Consider the following 23,283-nt stretch of genomic DNA (forward strand, 5'->3'; position numbering starts at 1 on the left):
GCATTTATCCTCCACCTGTAGCAGAGGCAGCCGGTAAGAAGTGACTCTGAGCGCTGGAATGACCGTGATCGCTTATTTCCTGATTGATTGGTGTCCTGTGGGAAGGTGGCTGTGTTTCGCAGTTGTCTTTGTATTAGAGCTGTCAGGCGATTAAAAATTTTAATCGCGATTAATCGCATTTCCAGAGTTAACTCGCGATTAATCGCAAATTTGCATGTGGCCTTTTTTTAAGGAAAAAAATGTCTGGTTCGTGGAATTTAGCAGTTCTACATTAATTATGAAAACAAGAATGACAAAACTAATAGTTTTCATCAGAAATACTTTATTTTGTAACAGAAATACTTTATTTTGTAACATTATATTGAGATAAACTTTCTTAACAATAAAAGGCTGTAACATAAAATGCCTAACAAAAGCCCAAGTGCAAGTGAAGGGCATTTTAAATTCAAAACTTCAATCAACGTTCAGTAAAATAAAATAAAAAACATCCAAAATAAAATTTCCATAACACTTTCATGTTCATTTTTTGTCAGGACCAAATCTTTTCCTCCTCTGCTGACTACAGTAATAAATGAATTAGAGATTTGTCATTTCCAATCCGCGACCCCGAAAGGGAAGAAGCGGCCAAGAAGATGGATGGATGGATGGATCATTTCCAATTAACTTTTGTTTTTTAAAACATTAAAGACTGAGAAAAGCGGGATACACTCTGGATAGTTTGACAGTCTGTTACTGCCGCCGCGTTCTCTGGCTGCAGCTCGATGCAGCGACGTGTCCAGTGGAGCTCACGCCATGAATATGCCGGCAGACAGACCGCTATGCTGGGGCTGGATCACGCTTAAACCTCCAGAACATTTAAAACGCCCCCCGGTGAGCTTGCTGTTCGGAACGTCGAGGGTCCGCGGTCCAGAAAAACCCGGCCGTCTTCACCGGACCTCTGAGCGTCGCTGCCCCGCCGGCTCTGCTCCCAAGCAGGGGAAGCTCTCCCTCAGAAAGACGTTCCACCAGGATCAGTCCGTGCGTCCTCCGGGTTTCGCGAACCGCTCCAAGGCTCCAGCGGGGGACTTCAGACCTAACTCGGCCGCAGCAGCCGCCATCACAGGGGGGGGACCGCGGGAAGCCGTCGGTCAAACTCAGACGCTCCAGCAGCAGCGACCTACCCCGAGCTTTCCAACCAAACAAACAGAAGCCGCCTCAGACTCAGCCTAACCCCCAGCCTCAGCCCCTGACCTCCGCGTCTCAGACCACCCTGCAACCCGTCAACGAGCGTCCGGCTGGGGATAATCCGCGGCCGATCTCCGGGGTCCAGGCCGGCGAAAGCCGAAGCGAGGGCCGGACGGGTCCGGAGAAACACCCCGACTCGGAGCTTCAGAATTGGGTTCCAACAACGGAGGCTGCTCTGAAGAAGAGGAAAAGGGGAACCGTCGGTAAGTTTTGATCATTTTCTTTCGTTTTTCCTCCTGTCTTTGTGAACCAGAGTGCAGCCATTTTGAATCACACGGTAAATCATAACGTCACATCCTCTTCTTCGACGGTTAAAAAGGACTCGAGATCGCCATCTATTGAATTGGAGTAGTATGTATTTTCTTTGACGGTTAAATGACTCTAGATCCCCACCTATCGAATAGGAAGATGTTTTTCTAGCGAACCCTATCACACACTATATGTGTTGTTAAAAAATGCATTTTCTTCTGAAGGAAAATCCAAATGATTTGAAACATTTTTAAGCAAAGCATGTTTTTTCTTTTTAAAGAAACTCAAGCCGATGTTCACCGCAATCAAATAGATAACTTCTTTGATGGTAAGATTTATTTTAACCTTTATATCATTTTTAACCGCAAGTATTTCTTCTTTTTTAAATTCACAGACTTTATCGACCTGAGTCAATTGGGTAAGGTTCTTTACCTTATGACACGTATTCCCTTAATGCGCGAGCGCGCGTGTTTAATAAAACAATCATTTGACTTACAGATTTCCTAGAGGGTGGAAAGAACCGCGTCGTCCAAATAACCTGTGTGAATGCTGGAGCACAAAAGATCTTCTTTGGATCAGGAACCAGATTAACTGTTGAACACAGTAAGTCTGATTATTGATTGTTCATTACATGACAAGTTTAGGATAATTCCAGTTTAAGAAAGTGCTAGGTTCAAACAACCTGAAACATTTCTCTGAAAGGAAGACAAGAGAGGGGTCAGTTCTTAAATCAGATTTTACTTGCACAAGGAGAACAGACAGAGAATGTTCAAACCAGTCTCCACCCGCTCTGAAGATCTTGGTTCAGGGTTTCCATATTTATAACCTTTCAGGGGCGGTCTTATTTTATTTACATTTGCTGCTCTCAAGGTGTGGAAGGAAAAACCGCCTCAAACTGGTTCTACTATCATTAATGTCATAGTTCAATGCAATATGTCGGCGTCAGCATCTCCAAGTATCTGTAATGTTCCAGTCTCCAGACAGCCTTCAGCCTGGATGACCGCAACCTTCCAGACACCAGCTGAGCACGACCTCAAATGGGCAGAAAAAGAAGACAGGTCAAAACCATACAAAGCAAATATTAGATAAATGTATGTACAACTCTATCAATTCCCCCCTGTTTATCACATATTTGCTCAAATTCTCACATCACCTGTCAGCCACTCCCTGGGAAGGTTTTCAGCTGGAGGATTCATATTTATGAGCACAAATACATTTACACTCAGAAGTTTTGCCCTACATAGTCACCAGTGTCTGGGAACAGGTCAGGCAGGTAGAGGGCTTCTCCTTCATCAGAAACTGGTTGGGGGTTATGAGAGGGTCATGAGGGTTCGGATTAGGGCTTTAGAGGGCAGACTTTAAGTTAATTCTAAAGGTTAAGTGAAGGGGTTGGTTAAGTTTAGGGTTATTATCCTTGGTTAGGTTTAGAAAGGGGTCCCCGTGGTTAAGTTTAGGGTTTCTGAAAGGGGAAGGTTTAAATCAGGGGAAATTAATCAATGATAGGATAGGCCAGTAAAAATTAAGGCCTTCCTCCTGGATTATTCCAGTATGAAAAGGGCCCCCTTACATAAGGCCCTGAGGATGGAGAGTACCTAACTGAGAAATTCAATTTTTTCCAGCTCGTCGCCTCTGAGCCTGGGTCCAGTGTGGGTTACACTCCAGGACCGAGGCCTGGACAGCCTCCCACCCGTGACTCACAAAGTGTTGGGTCAAGTACTGGTGAGTTCTGTGTTGACCCACAGTATTTTGTTTGTGGCCCTGGAACCTTTCTTTAATTGTTCTTCCTGTTTCTCCCACATATTTTTTGTTACATGTTAAACACTGACATATGTTGTTGCTCTGTTTTGTGAAAATCATTATTTGTACTTTTGTTGCAGATTTACTATTTTCTAGTCTTGTGGGGGGGGGGGGTGTTGAGTCCTATAGAAACAGGTTAGTTATGGAATGAAGTTGCATAAAGACAATCATCAATTAAGGTTGTATAAAGAAATATGTTTGGGGGAGACCATTTATTGGACATCTAAAATTCTAGCTATGTCGAAAGGCAGGGCTTAGACGTGAATATATTTGTTGATTCTTCAGTGAAAGCCTTTTCGAAAACATTTTAAGAGGGGATTTGTTTTTTCCTAGCATGGCTTCATAGTTACAGGAATCAAGATGATATATTAAGTTGTATGGAGATTATTCAGTGTTCCAAGTAGGATATAAGTTCTGAAGTGTTTGAAAATAACTTGAGGAAGATTCAACCCGGCAATGGGTCTCTGTCACATGTGTAAGCCATGGAGACATGCTCTCATGCATACTGTAACTCCGCTGCAACTTTCCACTATGCGAGTGGACGGATTCCTGTGGTTCAACCTGTCTCTGTGGTTTCTGTGGCTCCACCTGTCACAGTGGTTCCACGTGTCCTTGTATTTCCTGCTGTCCCTGGTGGTCCATCTGTCTCTGTGTTTCTACCTGTCTCGGTGGTTTCTGTGGTTCAACCTGACCCCGTGGTTCCACATGTCGCTGTTGTTCCTGTGGTTCCATATGTCTCTGCGGTTCCACCTGTCTCTGTGGTTAATGTGGTTCCACGTCTCCTTGTTGTTCCTCCTGTCCCTGTGGTTCATGTGGTTCCACCTGTCTCTGGTGTTCCATCTGTCTCTATGGTTTCACCTGCGTCAGTGGTTTCTGTTGTTCCACCTGTCCCTGTGGTTCGACATGTCGCTGTTGTTCCTGTGGTTCTATATGTCTCTGAGGTTCCTGTGGTTCCACCTGTCTCTGTGGTTAATGTGGTTCCACCTCTCCTTGTTATTCCTCCGTCCCTGTGGTTCCAACTGTCACTGGTTCCTGTGGTTCCACCTGTTTCTGGGGTTCCATCTTTCTCTGTGGTTCCACCTGTCCCTGTGGTTCCACATGTCGCTCTGGTTCCTGCGGTTCCATATTTCTCTGCGAGTCCACCTGTTTCTGTGGTTCATGTGGTTTCACCTGTCTCCGTGGTTTCTGTTGTTCCACCTGTCCTTGTGGATCGATATGTCGCTGTTGTTCCGGTGGTTCTATATGTCTCTGTGGTTCCTGTGGTTCCACCTGTCTCTGATGTTCTATCTGTCTCTGTGGTTTCTGTGGTTCCACATTTCGCTGTGGTTCCTGTCGTCCCATATGTCTATGTGGTTCCTGTTGTTTCACCTGTCTCTGGGGTTCCTGTGGTTCCACCTGTCTCTGATGTTCTATCTGTCTCTGTGGTTCCACCTGTCTCTGGGGTTCCAAATGCCTCTGTGGTTCCTGTGGTTCCACCTGTCTTTGTGGCTTCTGTGACTGCCTTTCCCAGTAGTTCCACCTGTCCCTGTGGTTTGACCTGTCCCTGGGGGTCCATCTGTCTCTGTTGTTCCTGTGGTTCAACCTGTCTCTGTGGTTTCTGTGGCTCCACCTGTCACAGTGGTTCCACGTGTCCCTGTGGTTTCTGCTGTCCCTGGGGGTCCATCTGTCCCTGTGGAATCCACCTGTCTCGGTGGTTTCTGTGGTTCCACCTGTCTCTGATGTTCCATCTGTCTCTATGGTTCCACCTGTCTGTGTGGTTTCTTTGGCTCCACCTGTCAATGTGGTTCCACCTGTCCCTGTGGTTCCACCTGTATCAGTGCATCCACCTGTCATAGTGGTTTCTGTGTTTCCACCTGTATCTGTCGTTTCTGTGGTTCCACCTGTCTCTGTGATTAAACCTGTCTCTGTGGTTCCTGTGGTTCCACCTTTCTCTCTAGTTTCTGTGGTTCCGCCTGTCGCTGTCAGTCCTGTGGTTCCACCTGTCTCTGTGGTTTCTGTTGCTCCACCTTTCACAGTGGTTCCACCTGCTCTGTTTTTTCACCTGTCTCTTTGGTTCCACCTGTCCCTGTTGTTCCACCTGTTGCTGTGGTTCCTGTGGTTTCAAATGTCCTTGTGGTTTCTGTGGTTTCACCTGTCTCTGTGGTTTCTGTAGTTCCATCTGTCGCTGTGGTTCTACCAGTCACTGTGCTTCCAAATGTCCCTGTGGTTCCACCTGTCTCTGTGGTTAATGTGGTTCCACCTCTTCTCATTGTTCCTCCTGTCGATGTGGTTCCACCTGTCCCTGTGGTTCATGTGGTTCCACCTGTCGCTGTGTTTTCTGTGGTTCCACCTGTCCTTGTGATTCCACATGTCTCTGTGGTTCCTGTGGTTCCACCTAACTCTGGTTTCTGTGGTTATACCCGTCCCTGTGGTTCCACCTGTCTCTGTGGCTTCTGTGACTCCCTGTCCCAGTGGTTCCACCTGTCCCTGTGGTTTTACCTGTCCCTGGGGGTCCATCTGTCTCTGTTGTTTCTGTGGTTCCACCTGACACTGTGGTTCCACATGTCGCTGTTGTTCGCTGTGGTTCCTGGGGCTCCGAAATGTCTCTCTGGTTTCTGTGGTTCAACCTGTCTCTGTGGTTTATGTGGCTCCACCTGTCACAGTGGTTCCATGTGTCCTTGTGGTTCCTGCTGTCCCTGGGGGTCCATCTGTCTCCGTGGTTCCACCTGTCTCTGTGGTTTCTGTGGTTCCACATTTTGCTTTGTTTCCCTTGGTTCCATATGTCTATGTGGTTCTTGTTGGTTCACCTGTCTCTGGGGTTCCATTTGTCTTTGGGGTTCCTGTGGTTCCACCTGTCTCTGATGGTCTGTCTCTGTGGTTCCACCTGTCTTTGTGGTTTCTGTGGTTCCACCACAAGGGAACATATATAGTGGGTGATCAATCCACTGAAGAAACACAAGGGGGAACTGAAAAGGACAAACTCTAACTACAAACAATATTCCAAAACAAATACTACATCTGTTAAAGTGTTACCTAAATCTAACATAAAGTTGCCTTTAAGAAATTAATGACAATAACTAGAAAATAAAGCAAATTATATTTATCTATACAAACATTAATACATCCCCCCCCCACTCTTGGCCATGGTAAGGTCCATTCAGCTGCTTGCTGTTGTGGTTGATTGTTGCCGAGTGCTCATGTTAGGTTTGTCAGGCCTGACTTTATTCATCCAGCAGATGGCGGCATCAACAGCAAGCACCATGGTCTTCTGGGGCCAGCAACTCAAATATATTATTATATTAATAAACTTAAACCACAATAGAAATATAAATATGGTGTGTGATGCATTTACTGCCCTGATGGTCCTGTGATGGCGGCAGCCATCACAGCACGATTAAAAGTTAAAATTTGCACTGAAAAGCAGAAGGAACGAGAGCGCTCTCACCAAAATTCTGCATGCAAGGTGGAGATGGTTGGATGAATGAATTTAGGCGTGATCATTTAAATTTTAAAGTCCAAATATGTCATTCTCTTTCCGGTCTAGCCTTCGCACCTTGCAGCAGTGAACAGGGAGAGCGCCCTCTAGTGGTAGCTTCCAAACAGTAGAACAACAGGAAGTACGGTCAATCCAGAATGATCATGGCAGCGAACACACCGCCATGCTCCGCAGCCCATCAAACACAGCAGAACCAGGTAAGTGAACTTCCACATGGAAATATATATATTTTTTCAAACACAGTAATAGGGCAGCCACAAACGATTATTTCAATAGTCGACTAATCTCCGATTATTTTTTCCGATTAGTCGACTAATCGGTTTGTGCGCCACTGGATGTAAAACACCCATCTTAACCATAATTGGCTTTAAACTTGAAGTGTTTAAGCTATATGCTAACTAAAAATAAAGACAATAGTTTGTTAAGCCTTTAATTAATCATGCAGGTTTTCTCCTTAATTTGTTTCTGGCATTTAGACGAGTCTTAAATCAAATGAGGTAATCTGGCTACAGAATCAACTACAGAAAATGTAATAAAAGCCTGCAAGTATTTTTTTAAAGCTTTAAAACATATATTGAATAAAACATGTACAAAGTATTTCAAAAGCTATTTGCAGATATAAACACACTCAAAAGACTTACTCACTGAGGCCCATTTATTAAAGCAAAACACTAATAACATCTTTGAACTGAAGATATTTCTATACATATAAAACCTCAGGATGCCCAGATAAACAAAGAGCTTTAAGACATTACATCTTTAAAAAAGTGGGGAAATGTATATTTTCAAAAAGAGAGAAAAGTCGGGTATGTTAGAATGTACATCAGTACTTTCATTCTTTCACTACCTCCATCCACTGCACATGCGCAGAACGAAATTACATCATATATTTCAGTTTGGTGGATCGCCCTTAAATCTGTGTTACTTCTTTAATGTTGTGGTTACTCTGCTGTTTGTTGTTGTTTTTGTGACTAATCGTATGCTTATTCGGCTAATGTTATGATACACTTGTCAACTTAGCTCTGGACTTTTAGGCGAGCTACTTTACTTTTGGGACTCGCACATCGCTCCACTATTCCGCGGCAGATCCATACCGACACACAGCCTCTCTGTCTGCGCGGTGAACGTTTCATAATCCGCTCCTCAAACCGAACGACGTGATCGTGGCGCAGAATATGAATGAAGCCTTGGACTAGCGGTTCATTTCCAGTTTAAACTCATTATTCGCGCCACCCTCGCGGCGTTTGGTTCAAAGAGCGTGGATTATGAAATGTTCACTATGCCGACAGAAGCGCCGTAGACACGGATCTGCTGCACATCTGATGGATTATCTCCAAACAGCGCGGTAATGACAGCCGAACATGATCCATTTAAAAATGGAAAACTGCCGCAGCAGAGCTAGCTGTGTTAGCGCTGATGTTAGCTTAGCTAGACGAAGCTCTCTGTTCAGCATGATCAAACTCAGTCACAACATGCTTCATCTTCATGCACCGCCATAGTGATCTCGTGGAACACAAGTTCTGCCTTAAAGAAATTACATTGGACAATTTTCCTCTTTTATTTTTCTTATGTTTCCCACATTTTTGAGTTCCGTTAGCGTGTTGTTGTATTGTTGTTGATACTCCAGCCTACCCTGTAACATCACTGCTGACCGCATTAGCACCACTGCGCATGTGTGAAGAGAACGGCAGACCCGGCATTAGAAGGCGCGCACTGTAGTTTTGAGATCAAAACAAGGAAAAAACAAACAAAAAAACGACGCTTCGACAACCAAAATAGTTGTTGACTAGTTTAATAGTCGACGTAGTCGCGACTAATCGAATAATCGTGGCAGCCCTACACAGTAACTGGTATGCATAATGTGGCGTGAACAGTAAAGGAAATCCCACGAACGCACGTGCACGGCACAGTTTCCCAGCAAGCTTCAAAGCCCTGCTTTTTCCTCAGATCCTTTCCATGAATGCCATTATTTACACATATACGCACATATAAACAAATAACCACATATAAATGTATTTATATACACAGACATACAGTGTTAATTTCGTTGACAAAAAATTTTCGTCATCGTCTTCGTCAACATTTTTCATCCAACGAAAACGAAACAAAAACTCCCGCCCAGACACAAAAACTTTAACAAAATTGACAGACTTTTTCGTCAACGAATAAAAACGGAATGAAAATGCTGATCGAAGACGATATCCAATCATAATGACTGCTGGTGGAGGAGGGCGGGAGCCAATGCAGAGCGATCCAATCAGAACACAGAGCCCTGCAGCCCGCCCGGGAGGACGCTAATTCAATGAATTATGTCTGTGATGTAGGTGAAAAATGTCTTCTCGAGGTAGAAAAAGAAAAGTACATATATGGACACATTTTACATTTAACACGACCCTCCACAAGACGTTGTGTGGAGCGACAATCACAGGCAAAAACACAAGAAAACCTGAGGCGACGTTTGCAGACAAGCCAGCCTGAAATCCACGCAAAGGTAAACATACAAACACGATTATTTCCAATGTAGTGGGCTGAATCAGAATTCCTCTCCCTATCCTTCCTACTGTTGCTGCATTTTAAAGAGTGGGATTATCTGACATGGTTGTTTTAAGGGATTACTCTCGCCAAGCTAACTAGCACCGGTGAAGAAGTGCTTTTCTTCACGCAGGTGAAGCTCTGAAGCTCAGAGGTTTACATTTAAATGTAAGTCTGGCTTTATTGTTTTAGCATGACGTTTGTAAAGTAATAAATCGATGTTGTTGTGTATTTCCGAGCGCTAGCAGCCCCGCTGCTTCTTCAGATCAGTCAACGTTTTAATCTCCAACACCATCACGTCTTACATGACAACAGCATCCTCTATTGGCCGGAGGTGGTATTACAGTTCACCACACACATGCTGTTCAAGCAGATATAACATGCTCACACCTGTCCTGGAAAGCTTACTTCCTAGTGAATGTTTTTTTATGCATTTTTACACTTGACTACCTCCTCAATACAAGTTTTTTTTATGTTCGGACATTTATAATAACACTGGTGTTACACATATTTACATGTGACCAGCACAGAATGTGATGGAAATTCATGTTTTGTCCACACGTAATACGTGCAGCCAGGATCCCGTTGCTGCATTTCCGGCACGCATTTTTAGTTTGTGTAAGGCTGGATTGTTTTGGTTGGCCGCATGTATTTAAAATCAAACTTTTCAGTTAAAGTCCCAGTAACTGTCACGCTCCTAAATGTGAAATGTGTTCCCCACATTTGACCCATCCCCTGGTGGAGCCATGAGCTGCAGAGACAGGAACACTCAGGAAACATTTGCTTGTTTAACCATAACCATAACCATAATCCTAACCTTAACCCATTTCCTCTGGGTCAGTGCAACTAAGCAAAAAGTCTAGCAGAGGCTGCAGGTTTTTTGAAAATTACGTGTCAATAGACACTTTCTTATTGGAAATGGGATGGAATTATGATTATTTATATATATATATATATATATATATATATATATATATATATATATATATATATATTTTTTTTTTCTTTTAATATGTTTTAAGTTGTTGAAGCTGAATTTGCAGAAATGACAAGTTTGGAAAGCAAAGTGAAGTGAAATGTTTTTTTTTACAATTTAGTAAAATCTTTGCGTGTTATTCATATGATTATACTTAGTAAATTTAATTAGAATGCTTTATCTTTATTCTATATTTTTGTCGACTAAATATCTACTGTAATTTAGTCGTATAAAATTTGACTAAAATTAATAGAATCAGCATGACTAAATTGCGACTATAACTAAACCCCATTTTAGTCAAAAGACTATGACTAAAACTAAATTAAAATTCTCTGTCAAAATTAACACTGCGAGGACCCCATCGACTCTGTCCACCCCGAATACACAGTCCTCACTTCAGACAAGCAGGTCGTGGAGGAAGTGAATCCAATACGCTTAAAAAAATCCTTTCATCCAGCTCATCAATCCAGCTTTTATTTATTGAATCAGTTATTTCTGGTTCACATTTTCTTGTTGCAGTAAAGCCAAAAAAAAAAAAAAGCACAGTAGCAGCAAGTCCTTACACAGCGTCAACAAGGCAATCAAAGTCAGAGGTACAGCGGCTGCATAGAACATTCCACTGCTGGAATGCTAATCACATTTTCAAAGGAAAAGTCAATTTAGCATCTCTGACACAATTCTGAACAGCCAACATTTGGTCCACCTCCCACTCTTTCCTTGTATGGCTCGCCATATGGCATTATATTATGTTGTGGATTGCTTAGTGTAGCTATCCTTGTTGTGCTGACAACAGCCAGACTGACTGACTGACTGACTGACTGACAAGCTGCTCCTTATCTGGATTAGTAAGTGCATTGTTCCCATCTGCAGGTGAAACAAGTGCATTTTGTTAAACCTTATGAAAAGGACTCCATTGAACAACAAAATTGGCAGCTTCCTTCAGTTGAAGTGTTTTCTATCTTACATTCCAAATTTAGCTCAGGGTATAATTCTAAAGACAAACAGTAATCTGTGTTACTGGTCAGAAACCGTTTTCCATTTCTGCAGCATTTATGGAAAATAATCCTTTTAGAAAGGGTTTTGTCAGTTGTTTTCTGAATGAATGATGGGTTTAGTTTCATAACATCTTGCGTATCATGTAGTTAAGGATTCCTCCATGGTGGAAGTAGGTAAGCTCCACGTCTGTGTCAAATCTCATGCGCACTTGGAAAGTTTGCCCAGAGTCCAGCTGTAAGGGCAGATGAAAGCTTGTGAGACTGCTCCTTCAGCGCAACATCAACACATTTAAGACCAATAGATTCACCTTCACATCCACCAGCATCCTGGGTGTTAGCTGCTCTGGGATGGTGATGGTGTAGCGCTCCTTCCCCGTCAGTCCCAGGCTGTCTGCAGAGTCTCCTGGGAGAAACTCCAGAGGAATTACTCCCATTCCCACAAGGTTGCTGCGGTGGATCCTCTCATAGCTCTCAGCCAAAACTGCCTTGATTCCCTGACAAAGTTTAACAGAAAAACAATCTTCTGAAGCAGTGCTGTAGGACCTTGAGTAACATTTCCCAAAGTATTTCTTACCAGCAGAAATGGGCCCTTAGCTGCCCAGTCTCTGGAGCTCCCTGAGCCATACTCTTTCCCTGCCAGAACCAATAGCGGCTCACTGGATCGCCGGTACCTCTCTGCAGCATCAAACACATCCAGCTGCAAAATAAGAACATGAAACAACTTCAGAGAGAAAATTAGAAAGTCTTGCATCTTGAATCATTATAATAAACTTGTCCTTAGCTTTACATTTTGCCGACATTTTTAGTAGGACAGACTTTGGGCTCAGCTTTAAACTGGCAGAAAATTAAAATTTAGGCAAATGGTGTACACTTATGCAGTGCCTTTCCACCTTCCTTCAACCCCAAAGTGTTTTCCAGTCACAGACCCATCCACCCCCACACACACACACACACACACATTCACACACTGATGGTGGGTCTGCTGCTGAACACTGCCTTCTACCAGAGGCAACTCAGTGTCTTAACCAAGAACACGTGGGCGGGCAAGGTGGGAATCAAAACAGCATTCTTTCGATCAGGAGTCGACCGCACTACCGAGCCATGGCCACAAACAAGATTTAAGCATCAGTAAAGTGTACCTGAGCATTTTTTTTAGATGTATACTGAGAGTTCCACAAAAATGCTAAAAATCACAGAGAACACTGAACGACTGGGATAAGTGGCAAAGTGTTTGCTTCAGTCTGACCGTTTCTCCACTCGGCAGGTGGAGGGTCTGTGGCGCCTGCTTGCCGAGGAACTTGTTGTAGAGGCGGATGTTTGCAAATGTTCCCCTGGCCATCACTGCATCATTTCCTCGACGTGAGCCGTAAGAGTTGTAGTCTCGAGGGGTCAAACTGGAGAAACAGTAAAGCAGGAAAATAATGCTAATCATAGAAATTCTGGTCCACTGTCAGTTTTGTCATTTATTGCCACAGGTTGAAGTTAGACTTGAAATGACTCACATAAGCTGATAATTGTGTAGAAAGAAAAAAAGGCAGAGACAGTGGAGCTTATTTACCCTCTGTCCGTGAGGTAACGTGCCGCTGAACTGTTCCTGGCAATGTTTCCAGCAGGAGAGATGTGATCGGTGGTGACTGAGTCTCCCAAGTTTAGCAGGACATATGCATCCTTTATGGACTGAGGAGGCTGCAGCTTCATGGTCTGTATGGGGAGACGTAAGGTCATGTGGCAACATCATCCTCACTGAAGTTTTCAGCTGGAAAAACATTTTTTTTTTTTTTTTCAAAAAATGACTCTGCAGCAGAGGTGTCAAACTCCAGGGCTCAATTCCTGCATTTTTCCAACATATCCAGCTCTGGCATGCTCTAATTGGCTGGACACACATTATCCAGGTAATCTGTCATGAGTAGGGCTTGGATATCTGGAAATCTTGCAGATTCTGCAGCCCTCAAGGCCCAGAGTTTGACGCCCCTGCTCTACAGCATGCCAAAGAGTTTTTTTTCCCAGTTTCCTTATCACCAAATGTGATGCAGATTTTCAAAAATTGTCTTTTTCTGAATATGTGAAAAGTTTTACAAAGACTGAATACTTAAGACTGCGTACTTACCAAACCCTCAAAAAACGGTGGAGACTTGATGTAAGTTGATTTAGGATCCCAGGTGTACAGCTTGTCAGAAGGAGCATCCAGAGTGTTCCAACGTTCGTTCACTTTCTGCAATGAAACAAAAACCACATGCAGAATCCTTTATTTATTTACAAAAATTAGTCCCTTTTAATAGAAGCTGAAGCAAAAATTATCTAAAGCACAGTTTACCTCAATCTTCTCATAGACTTCTCTGAACATGGAAGGAACAACAAAAGCTTTTTCCACAGCCTGGATCTCCTCACGTGTTGGCCAAATGTCCCTCAAATAGACCTCCCTACCGTCACAGTTAATGGCTGTAGAAAATGAAATATTACAATGATTATAATCCAAAAAAGAACATATAACAATTATTATAGTCATGGTAACGTACACGCAGAGATATAAATGAACTGTGGTTAGAACAGACAAAAAATAGAGATGTAACTGTGACATAGGATAAGATGATCACCCTCACCAATGGGCTCAGTTTCAAAGTCGATCCTCACAGTCCCAGCAATCGCATAAGCAATGACAAGCGGTGGAGAAGCCAGGTAATTTGCTCTGGTGTTGGGATGGACTCGACCCTCAAAGTTCCTGTTCCCTGACAGAATGCCAGCAGCTATCAGGTCCCCCTGAAGCACAGACCAATATCAGCACCTTACAAGGTGATGAAAACTATGAACCAGAGAGATCAAGACGCTTTATGAGGCAAACTGTTGGTACCTGGGTTATAGCCTCTACCACCTGCTGGGCCAGCGGCCCGCTGTTGCCGATACACGTCATGCAACCGTAGCCAACTACTTCAAAGCTAACAGGAGAAAAAAGTTTACTGTTAAGATGGTGTTTCTGCACAACAGACGGGTCTCCAAGGATGTCTTGCATCAAGTTATAGCATTGATAAACAAACTATGCATCATTCTGGGGCCAGTAAATTAACAGTGGATTAATAACCCTTTCCCCAAGGTTATTAATCCACAGGCTCATGATGAAGAGCCTCTTCCAATGCAAAGCACCTTACCCCAGCTGAGAGAGGTAGTCCAAGACGCTGCTCTCCTTCAGATAATAGGTTACCACTCCGCTGCCGGGCGAAAGGCTTGTTTTGATGTACGGTTTCACACTCAGTCCATGTTCAATGGCTTTCTTAGCCAGAAGTCCTGAAATTACAAGTTCGAAACTCAACCTAATGCCCACAAACCACTTTCTCTAAACCCTTTCATCGGCGAGTGCAGCCACCTGCTCCAAGCATGACAGATGGGTTGCTGGTGTTGGTGCAGCTGGTGATTGCTGCAATGACCACAGAGCCGTGGCTCAGCGTGTATTCTTTACCACTGAAGTGAAAAGGGACGGTAGTGCTGTGACGTTCAGGAGGTACCTGAAAACCCTTGAATCCATGCTGCAAAAAGGAAACCAGATGCAAAGAGATGAATTGAGCAGACCGAAAAAATGCTTCAAAACTTTTTATGGGGGAAGAAATGCAGAAACATGTATGGATTTGTATGGATGTGTACCTTTGCTCCCAGGCAGCATTCAAAGTCTTTTTTCATGTCAGAGACAGGAATTCTGTCCTGAGGCCGTTTGGGACCACTGCAACATGGAACCACTGTGCTGAGATCCAACTCTACTATCTGAGAGGAGAGAGGACAGATTCCCTTTCAACCTCCATGACTATAGACATGTTCAGGTTAACCCTTTCATGAAAGCAAGGAAAATATATAAAATCATCTTTTTTCTGTTGGGTATCAAAGGCTACATGCAATAATAACCTAAAACATGAATCAGACTTTTGCTCTGACTGAAGGCGTTTACGCCTGAATAAGGCATCTCAAAGCTTATTAATGTATCCTGGATAAATGCAGTCTTGTTCCTGTTCCCTTTAGGACATTATGAAACAACAGAAACAAAAGCTTTTCATGTGTTCATGCTCTCTGAGAGCTTTCTCAGCCTACTCTCATTTATCAGCATCTGCTTCAGGATTTGTGTCCTGAAAATTTTACAGCTTTGCCATTTTTTTACACATGAAGGAAAAAAGATTTGTGTTTGTAGCCTAACATGAGTGAAATCTGGATCCTGGGTGGCATCATTGTAGTTTCTGAACATGGCCACAGCCTTCAGGTAGTTTTCGATGTAGGCCAGAGTCTGCGGCTCTCGTCCTGAAGCCAAACACAAACAAGAGTTGGATCGAAACTATGGAGGGAAAAGTTTAAAGCTCAAAATCAAAAATGCTTGTGCAAAAATATTCTTGGCGGGAACAGACACTTCAATTTCAATTCCAAATGCAAGGATAGCTCACCTGTCTGCTCCAGGTATTTAACACTGATGACGTCCACTGGGAAGAACGCCGCTGTGGCTCCATACTCTGGACACATGTTGGCGATGGTGGCTCGGTCAGCGATGGATAGCTGGGCTACACCTGATCCAAAGAACTCAACAAACTTCCCTACCACGCCCACTTGGCGAAGGTGCTAGAGGAGAGAGGCTGCATCATCAGAGAGGCTAAAGGAAGATGGACTGATGTAGCTGCATGACGCTGTAACTACCTTTGTAACTGTGAGGACGATGTCAGTGGAGGTGATAAACTTGTCTGGGGTGCCATGCAGCTTGTATCCTACCACCTCTGGAAGAACCATGCTGATTGGCTGTCCCAGCATGACCGCTTCTGCCTCAATCCCACCAACGCCTGCAGAGAGTAGAGTATTAGGGACAATCCTGTTCATTCAGGACTCAATACTCTTCAACCAGTTCAAATCAGCTTTATTTTAGAAAACAATCAACTTATCATGTGAATATAAAGTCACAAAAAAAATGTCCCCTAAAAAGAATGGTCGAAGCAGACAGTAAGTAAACTAAAATCTGTTTTTATTCTTGATCATCAAAACAAAAGTTGTAATTTGAGCAAATTATTATGTTAATTACTGAAGAAAAAAATCTTGAAGCAAGTTAAAAAAAAGGAGAAGGTGGTCCTCTGTGTCACCATGGAGACTTTACTGTTTGCGTTGTTGAGGGCAATAAGGTATATATCACTAGAGGTGACAAGGTAACTTGGATACACAAAGTTGGATGCCATAATGAAATGGTATAGATGCCTGTTTACTGCTGTGTTACAATTGCAGAAACAGAGATGGAAAAACAAGAAAGTGACTTTTCTCTAGCAAATTATTGCTATCAGCTGATAAATAAATTCTAGAAAACATTTTGAACAAGATCTGAGTGAATTTAATAATAATAATGGATTAGATTTCTCTGTGCTTTTCCAGGCACTCTGGGATTTTACAATGTGTATATATTAGTCATTCATACTTGGTGATGGTAAACTACTGATGTATCTACAGCTGTCCTGGGGCAGACTGACAGAGGCGTGGCTGTCAGTACGCTCTACGGCCTCTCTGACCATCACGGGGACATTCATATGCATTCACACTCCAGTGGAGACACGCTGGAGGCAGGGAGGGTGAAGTGCTTTGCCCAAGGACACAGCGATGGTTGGCTGGCAGGAGCGGGAATCGAACCGCCTATCCTTCGATCATTGGCCGACCTGCTCTACCACACCTGAGCCCGTCGCCCCCCCTTACTCTCAACTATTATGAACGTTTAGGCTCATGTTGCCCATTCAAAGTCAAGGGTAACTTTAGACTCAACACCATTTCCACGTTTTTCTCAGTTGGCTCCAACTGCTGCTCCAGGGAGGGACTGGCTAATGTACAACGAACTGGTGACAGCAGTTCCTTTAAAAACCCTAGCACTCTGTGGCAATGTCGATTACCCATCACTCTGTTTACAAAGAGGGACAGAGGAGTCTAACAGTTTATGTAAATCTCAGTCAGTGTAGATTTGAATAAAATCACAACTAATTACCAGGTATACGTTGTGTTTCCTATATCAGTAGTCCCCAACCACCGGGCCGTGGACCGGTACCGGTCCGTGGACCCCTTGCCACGTGCCGCGGGTTGCAATCATTTGCAATATGGCGGTAGACATATCAGGAAGTGACGGCAAAGGCTCTGGCCTTATTTCGCGATGGCCGGAGGTAATGAGATAAAAGGGAGGTTTGCCAATACGGCTACAACAGATGCAATTTTGAAACTTCTGTGCGCTTCTCTGGCCTTTCTGACCAAAAAAATAATAATTAGGTAGTTAAACTTTGTATAAAGTCTCTTAAAGAAAACAAAAATCCTGGGAATGAGGGATTGACATTTGAATTTTATAAAACTTTTATGGAAAAATTAACCCCTCTTGACTATGGTATTTGAAGAAGCATTGGACGTTGGTATATTACCACCAACTCTCAGTCAAGGTCTCATCCAACTTAACTCCCTAAACCACAGAAAGATAAATTACAATATGTCACGGAAGTGAGTACACCCCTCACATCTCAGCAAGCATTTAGTTATATCTTTTCACTGGATAAATGACTCTTTGACACAATGAACAGTAGTCAGTGTAAAGTTAGTATAGCAGTGTAAATGTATTGTCCCCTTAAAATAAATAAAAATACAGCCAATAATAGCTGAACCCCTGGCAACACAAGTGAGTACACCCCTAAGTGAAAGTGTGAAATGACAATATTTTGTGTGGCCACCATCATTTTCCAGGACGGCTTCAAGTCTTCTGGCCATGGAGTTCACCAGACCTTCACAGGTTGCCAGTGGAATCCTCTTCCACTCCTCCATCACAACATCACGGAGATGGTGGACATTTGACACCTTGTGCTCCTCCACCTTCCTCTTCAGGATGCCCCAGAGGTGTTCTATGGGGTTTAGGTCTGGAGACATGCTTGGCCAGCCATCACCTTTACCCTCAGCCACTTTAACAAGCCGGTGGTCATGTTGGAGGTGTGTTTGGGGTCATTATCATGCTAGAACACTGCTCTGCGGTCCAGTTTCCAGAGGGAGGGGATCATGCTCTGCTTCAGTATGTCACAGTACATTTTAGAATTCATGTCTCCCTCAATGAACTGTAGCCCCCCAATGCCAGCAGCACTCATGCAGCCTCAGATCATGACACTCCCGCCACCATGTTTGACGGTAGGCAAGACGCACTTGTCTTTGTACTCCTCACCTGGTTGCCGCCACACACGCTTGACACCATCTGAACCAAATAAGTTGATCTTGGTCTCATCAGACCACGGGACATGGTTCCAGTAATCCTGGTCCTTAGTTTTCCTGTCTGCAGCAAACTGTTAGCGAGCTTTCTTGTGCATCATCTTTAGAAGAGGCTTCCTTCTAGGACGACAACCATGCAGAGCAATTTGATGCTGCGTGCGGCGTACGATCTGAGCACTGACAGGCTGACCTCCCATCCCTTCAATCTCTTCCCCAATGCTGGACGCACTCATCCGTTTGTTTTCCAAAGCCAGTCTTTGAATGTGACGCTGAGAACGTGCACACAGCTTCTTTGGCTGACCATGGCGAGGCCTATTCTGAGAAGAACCTGTTCTCTTAAAGTGCTGGATGATCTTGGCCACTGTGCGGCAGCACAGTTTCAGAGTGGTGCCTATTTTCTTATAGCCTAGGCCATCTTTATGTAAAGCAAAAATTTGTTTTTTCCAGGTCTTCTGAGAGTTGTTTGCCATGAGGTGCCATGCTGAACTTTCAGTGGCCGGTTAAGAGAATGAAAGAGCTTTTATACCAAATTTAACTCACTTGCAAACTGGTGACACCTAAGACAATGTAACACTGTTGATTCACATGACAAAGCGGAAGAGAAAGTGATCGATTGTGCTCAATTTGTACTCTTTCACTTAGGGGTGAACTCACTTTTGTTGCCAGGGGTTCAGCTATTATTGGCTGTATTTTTAGTTATTTTGAGGGGACAATAAATTTACACTGCTATACTAATCTAAACCTGATTGACTTAGAGCAAACTGGTTTAATGCCCGGTAGGTATATTTTCAACTATATCAGATTAACATTGGATAAGATTGATTAAAATGAATACAAATTGGATGTTGCTTTCATTCTATTTGTTAACTTTTACAAGGCATTTGATATGATTAACCAACAACGTATGATTCAAATTATGAAGGAATTTGGATTTGGAGAAAGATTTTGAAAAGCTGTCCAAGCACTTTACAACGGATATACAGTTCAGTTAAACTTGCTCATGGCACAACTCCCTAGATTTGACATTAACAGAGGAAAAAGACGAGGATGTCCCCTCAGTCCTTTCCTGTTTTTACTGGTAGCTCAAGTTATGGCTGTCCATATGAAAAATGATCCATTCCAACATATCTCTGCTCTAGGAAAAGAGTTCAAACTAGTGGATGACACAATTAATTTTTGGCTAACAGAAATAGCAAGTGTATTCAAAAGCATTGAGGAATTTTCACAAAAAAGTCTGGTGGGCAGAAAATGACTTGTTTAAGTTCATTTTCTGGATTGAAAATGAACATAAACAAGTATGTTCTGTTTCCACTTAAAAGCTGTAATTTACCAAATATCAATGGTATTCCAGTGACAATATATTGGAATAAGGAAAATACAGTGATACAAATGTAAAGCCAATAACTGAACAAATTATCAAAAAATACATGTGGCAATGAAAGATCTATCATTGAATTCTAAGGTATTATTGTCGAAAGCGGAGGGAATATCATGATCTGTTTATGTGTCTTTGTCTCTAGAAACGCCAAAGCATACCTGCAAATTATTCAACAAACCATTGTTGGATTTTATCTGGGGAAAAAGGAATACTTACTAAAGAAAGATTGCTTTGTGTAATATCAAAAAGCATGGAGGTACGGAGACACTAACTTTTGAATCCCTAAACAAATCTTTTAAAGTAAAATGGTTAATTGATATGTTGTTAAAGGGTAACCAAACAGGGCAGTTGGAGATGGATTCAATTTTCAGCACGGATTTGAAAAATGCCAGAAAGGGGGGGGGGGGGTTGCAGGCTAGTGGAATCAGACTGAGCTGCGGAGGTGTGGCTTAGATCTATGATTGACTGTTCTGCTATGTAGCGTATACTGGGTTTTTAATAGGTAGAGTGGGTTGTCTTTGTTATGTTTAATTAAAAAAAAAATAGAGAGTGGTACCAAGCAAAGCGATGCAAGTTTCTCCACAGAACTTGCCTGAACAGAACTCCATTGCAAAAATAACAAAATATGTAGTTTCTTTTTTTTCATGATGGTGGATTTTTACAAGTTTTTGCTTTTCCATTTTTTTTTTTTTTTTGTATGTGTGTTAGAGAGTGTTATAAATGGGTTTGGTTACTTCACTTTGTCAAGTTTATGACAGGAATACTATTGAACTTTATCAATCAATTCTCCTCCTGGGCTTGGGTAATCAGCATTTACAAGCTGAGTTCTATAGATTCTTGCACAAAGGAAAATCTGTTCATTTGACAGCAGTGTGTTACCTGTAACACTAGAAGGCGCAGTTCTTGCACTATTTACGGCTTAGTTTTTTTAGATAATAAAAATTTAAATATACCACAACATCAATCATTTTCTAAGCTTTAATTTGAGCCATGTTTTGTGAAAATGAGTTATAAATGAGGGAGCTAGCCTGATTTTTGTGGTTGATGTCTGCCTGTCTTACATTAAAACAGCTGCGTTCTGTTGATGCGACTCAATGCATGAAATGGCGCCCATGAGCGCGCACGTCTATAGCAGTGAATAGTCTAGGCCCAATCCAGTAAAATATAGAAATAATCAAGATGCTGCTTTTGCAATCCCGGACAGCGGGAGTCCCGGCGCAGCTGAGGATTTGCAGGTCTGGAGGGGACCAGATTCTGACAGTGGTAAAATGGCACTAGCATAAAAGCTAACTGTTAAAAACAAACAATCCAGAGTGAAACGTTCAATAAATCCATCACCAGGACAGAGTTTGTTGGATATAATACCAACTGCTCACAAGCTCTGTTCCCTGACTTCCAAGTCCACTGGAAAGTTGTGTAAGTCAGCAGATTTTTGTCAACTGATGGCAATACACCTGGCTACGAGCTAAGCTAAAGCTAACAACCGACCACAACAGAATCAAAGATGGGCAGGGTTTTTATACTGGAGCTCAGAGAATTGTGACGTCACACTTAATAATAATAATAATACATTTTATTTCAAAGCGCCTTTCTGGTCACTCAAGGACACTGTACATTACAATGAGAACGATAATAAAATCAAGACAAGTAAATACATCCTATAAACAGAAACACGATAAAATCTAAAAAAAAAAAAACACAAAATAAAATTAAAAAAATAAAATAAAATCAGCCACAGGATTAATGGTCGTGAGATCAGATAGAAAATGCAGATTTAAACATGTATGTTTTGAGTTTGCATTTAAAAATGGGTAATGAATCAATGGTCCGGAGATCAGGTGGGAGTGAGTTCCATAGTGTGGGGGCCGAGTGGCTGAAGGCTCGGGTCCCCATGGTGACCAGACGGATGGGGGGTACGGAGAGTTGGAGGGTGGAAGAAGACCGGAGTGTACGGACGGGAGTGTAAATATGGAGGAGCTCAAAAAGATAACGCAGGGCCAGGTTATGGAGCGCTTTGAAGGTGAGGAGGAGAAGTTTAAATTGAACTCTGAATTTGACAGGAAGCCAGTGGAGCTGTTGGAGGACGGGGGTGATGTGATGAAACGGTGGAGTTCTGGAAATAATGCAAGCGGCTGAGTTCTGAACCAGTTGGAGTTTATAGAGAGTTTTTTGAGGTAGACCGGACAGAAGTGCGTTGCAGTAGTCGATGCGAGAAGTGACCAGACTATTGACCAATATAGAAGCGGAATCGACAGTGAGAGAGGGACAAAGACGATTAATATTGCGCAGATGAAAATGAGCAGATCGGGTGATGTTATTAATATGCGGTTGAAAGGAAAGGGAACTATCAAGGATGACACCCAGGCTCTTTACCTGGGGGGAGGGGGAGACTGATGTGGAGTCAATAGAAAGTGTAAAATTTGAGATCTTGGAAAGTGTGGATTTAGATGCAACAAGTAATAATTCTGTTTTATCGCTATGGAGTTTAAGAAAGTTTTTGGTGAACCAGTTTTTTATTTCATGCAAACAAGACGTTAGGGAGGAGGGTGGGAGGGAGGAGTTTGGTTTACTGGAGATATAGAGCTGGGTGTCATCCGCGAAACAATGGAAGCTGATTTTGAATTTGCGGAAGATGTTGCCGAGTGGAAGGAGGTAAGTGATGAATAAAAGAGGACCAAGGACAGAGCCTTGGGGAACACCGGAGGAAACAGGGGAAGAATCAGAACGGAAAGATTTTAGCTGGATGAACTGAGTGCGGCCAGAGAAATAGGAATGAAACCATCGAAGGGGGGTTGAAGTGATACCGAGGGAGGAGAGTCTTTGGAGGAGAATAGAATGAGAAATAGTATCGAAGGCCGCAGTCAGATCAAGGAGAATGAGAATAGTGACAAGTCCTGAATCAGCAGCGAGAAGAAGATCGTTGGTGATTTTCAGGAGTGCACTTTCGGTGCTGTGGGCGGGACGAAAACCTGATTGAAAGGGTTCAAAGAGACAGTTATGTTGAAGGTGCTGTTAGAGTCGAGAGGCGACAGTTTTCTCAAGTATTTTTGAAAGGAAGGGCAAATTGGAGATCGGTCGGAAATTACTAAGAATATTCGAATCTGAACCAGGTTTTTTTAAAACTTCTGAGACTTACATCAGTTGACCAATCAGAAAATTCAACTGCAATACCTCATTTTAACCTGTAGAGGAAAAAAGGTTTTCCGGTTCCGGGTCACGAGCAGACGTGTGTCTCCAGCTCTCCTCAACTCGTCGGCTTTTAAAGCTTTTTTAAAGTTGCCTACAAGCGACTTTAATCACCAAGCTGCAGCAACAACTACCACAACGAGGAGAGTTGAACATGGTACCGAAGAAAAATCTTGAAGCTGATCTGGCAGAGGTTAAAACCGCGTTAGCCGACATCCAGTCTAGGCTAACCCCTTCTCTTCTGCGT

The 23,283-nt window shown here is 42.9% G+C and overlaps 3 protein-coding genes across 3 annotated transcripts in view; 1 reads left to right on the forward strand and 2 right to left on the reverse strand.

Annotated features, from left to right (window-relative positions):
- LOC112140654 overlaps nucleotides 1-23,283 on the forward strand; it is a 33,535-nt gene that overhangs the window by 2,929 nt on the left and 7,323 nt on the right. Inside the window, exons 4-8 of the mRNA XM_036210789.1 lie at nucleotides 876-1,427; nucleotides 1,868-1,891; nucleotides 1,972-2,076; nucleotides 3,093-3,192; nucleotides 6,794-6,942. Of these exons, the coding sequence (XP_036066682.1) occupies nucleotides 876-1,427; nucleotides 1,868-1,891; nucleotides 1,972-2,076; nucleotides 3,093-3,106 (695 nt within the window). The 3' untranslated portion in view covers nucleotides 3,107-3,192; nucleotides 6,794-6,942. The remainder of the gene's footprint in view (nucleotides 1-875; nucleotides 1,428-1,867; nucleotides 1,892-1,971; nucleotides 2,077-3,092; nucleotides 3,193-6,793; nucleotides 6,943-23,283) is intronic.
- On the reverse strand, nucleotides 3,152-5,766 carry LOC118598240 (activating signal cointegrator 1 complex subunit 2 homolog). The gene is given in 3 exon segments (XM_036210790.1): nucleotides 3,152-4,241; nucleotides 4,639-4,879; nucleotides 5,749-5,766. Coding segments are annotated over 3 exon segments (639 nt in total). The 3' UTR covers nucleotides 3,152-3,861.
- Nucleotides 10,706-23,283, reverse strand: part of aco1 (aconitase 1, soluble) — a gene marked incomplete at its 5' end in the record, with an annotated part of 41,338 nt that continues 28,760 nt past the window's right edge. The window contains 15 exon segments of the mRNA XM_024263638.2: nucleotides 10,706-11,481; nucleotides 11,557-11,742; nucleotides 11,823-11,945; nucleotides 12,495-12,642; nucleotides 12,807-12,949; nucleotides 13,356-13,460; nucleotides 13,563-13,687; nucleotides 13,849-14,005; nucleotides 14,097-14,181; nucleotides 14,392-14,527; nucleotides 14,607-14,766; nucleotides 14,882-14,998; nucleotides 15,423-15,523; nucleotides 15,664-15,835; nucleotides 15,911-16,050. Coding sequence (XP_024119406.1) covers nucleotides 11,371-11,481; nucleotides 11,557-11,742; nucleotides 11,823-11,945; nucleotides 12,495-12,642; nucleotides 12,807-12,949; nucleotides 13,356-13,460; nucleotides 13,563-13,687; nucleotides 13,849-14,005; nucleotides 14,097-14,181; nucleotides 14,392-14,527; nucleotides 14,607-14,766; nucleotides 14,882-14,998; nucleotides 15,423-15,523; nucleotides 15,664-15,835; nucleotides 15,911-16,050 — 2,009 coding nt within the window. The 3' untranslated portion in view covers nucleotides 10,706-11,370.

This window comes from Oryzias melastigma, unplaced genomic scaffold, assembly GCF_002922805.2.
Source record: "Oryzias melastigma strain HK-1 unplaced genomic scaffold, ASM292280v2 sc00246, whole genome shotgun sequence".
NCBI classification, from domain to species: Eukaryota; Metazoa; Chordata; class Actinopteri; order Beloniformes; family Adrianichthyidae; genus Oryzias; species Oryzias melastigma.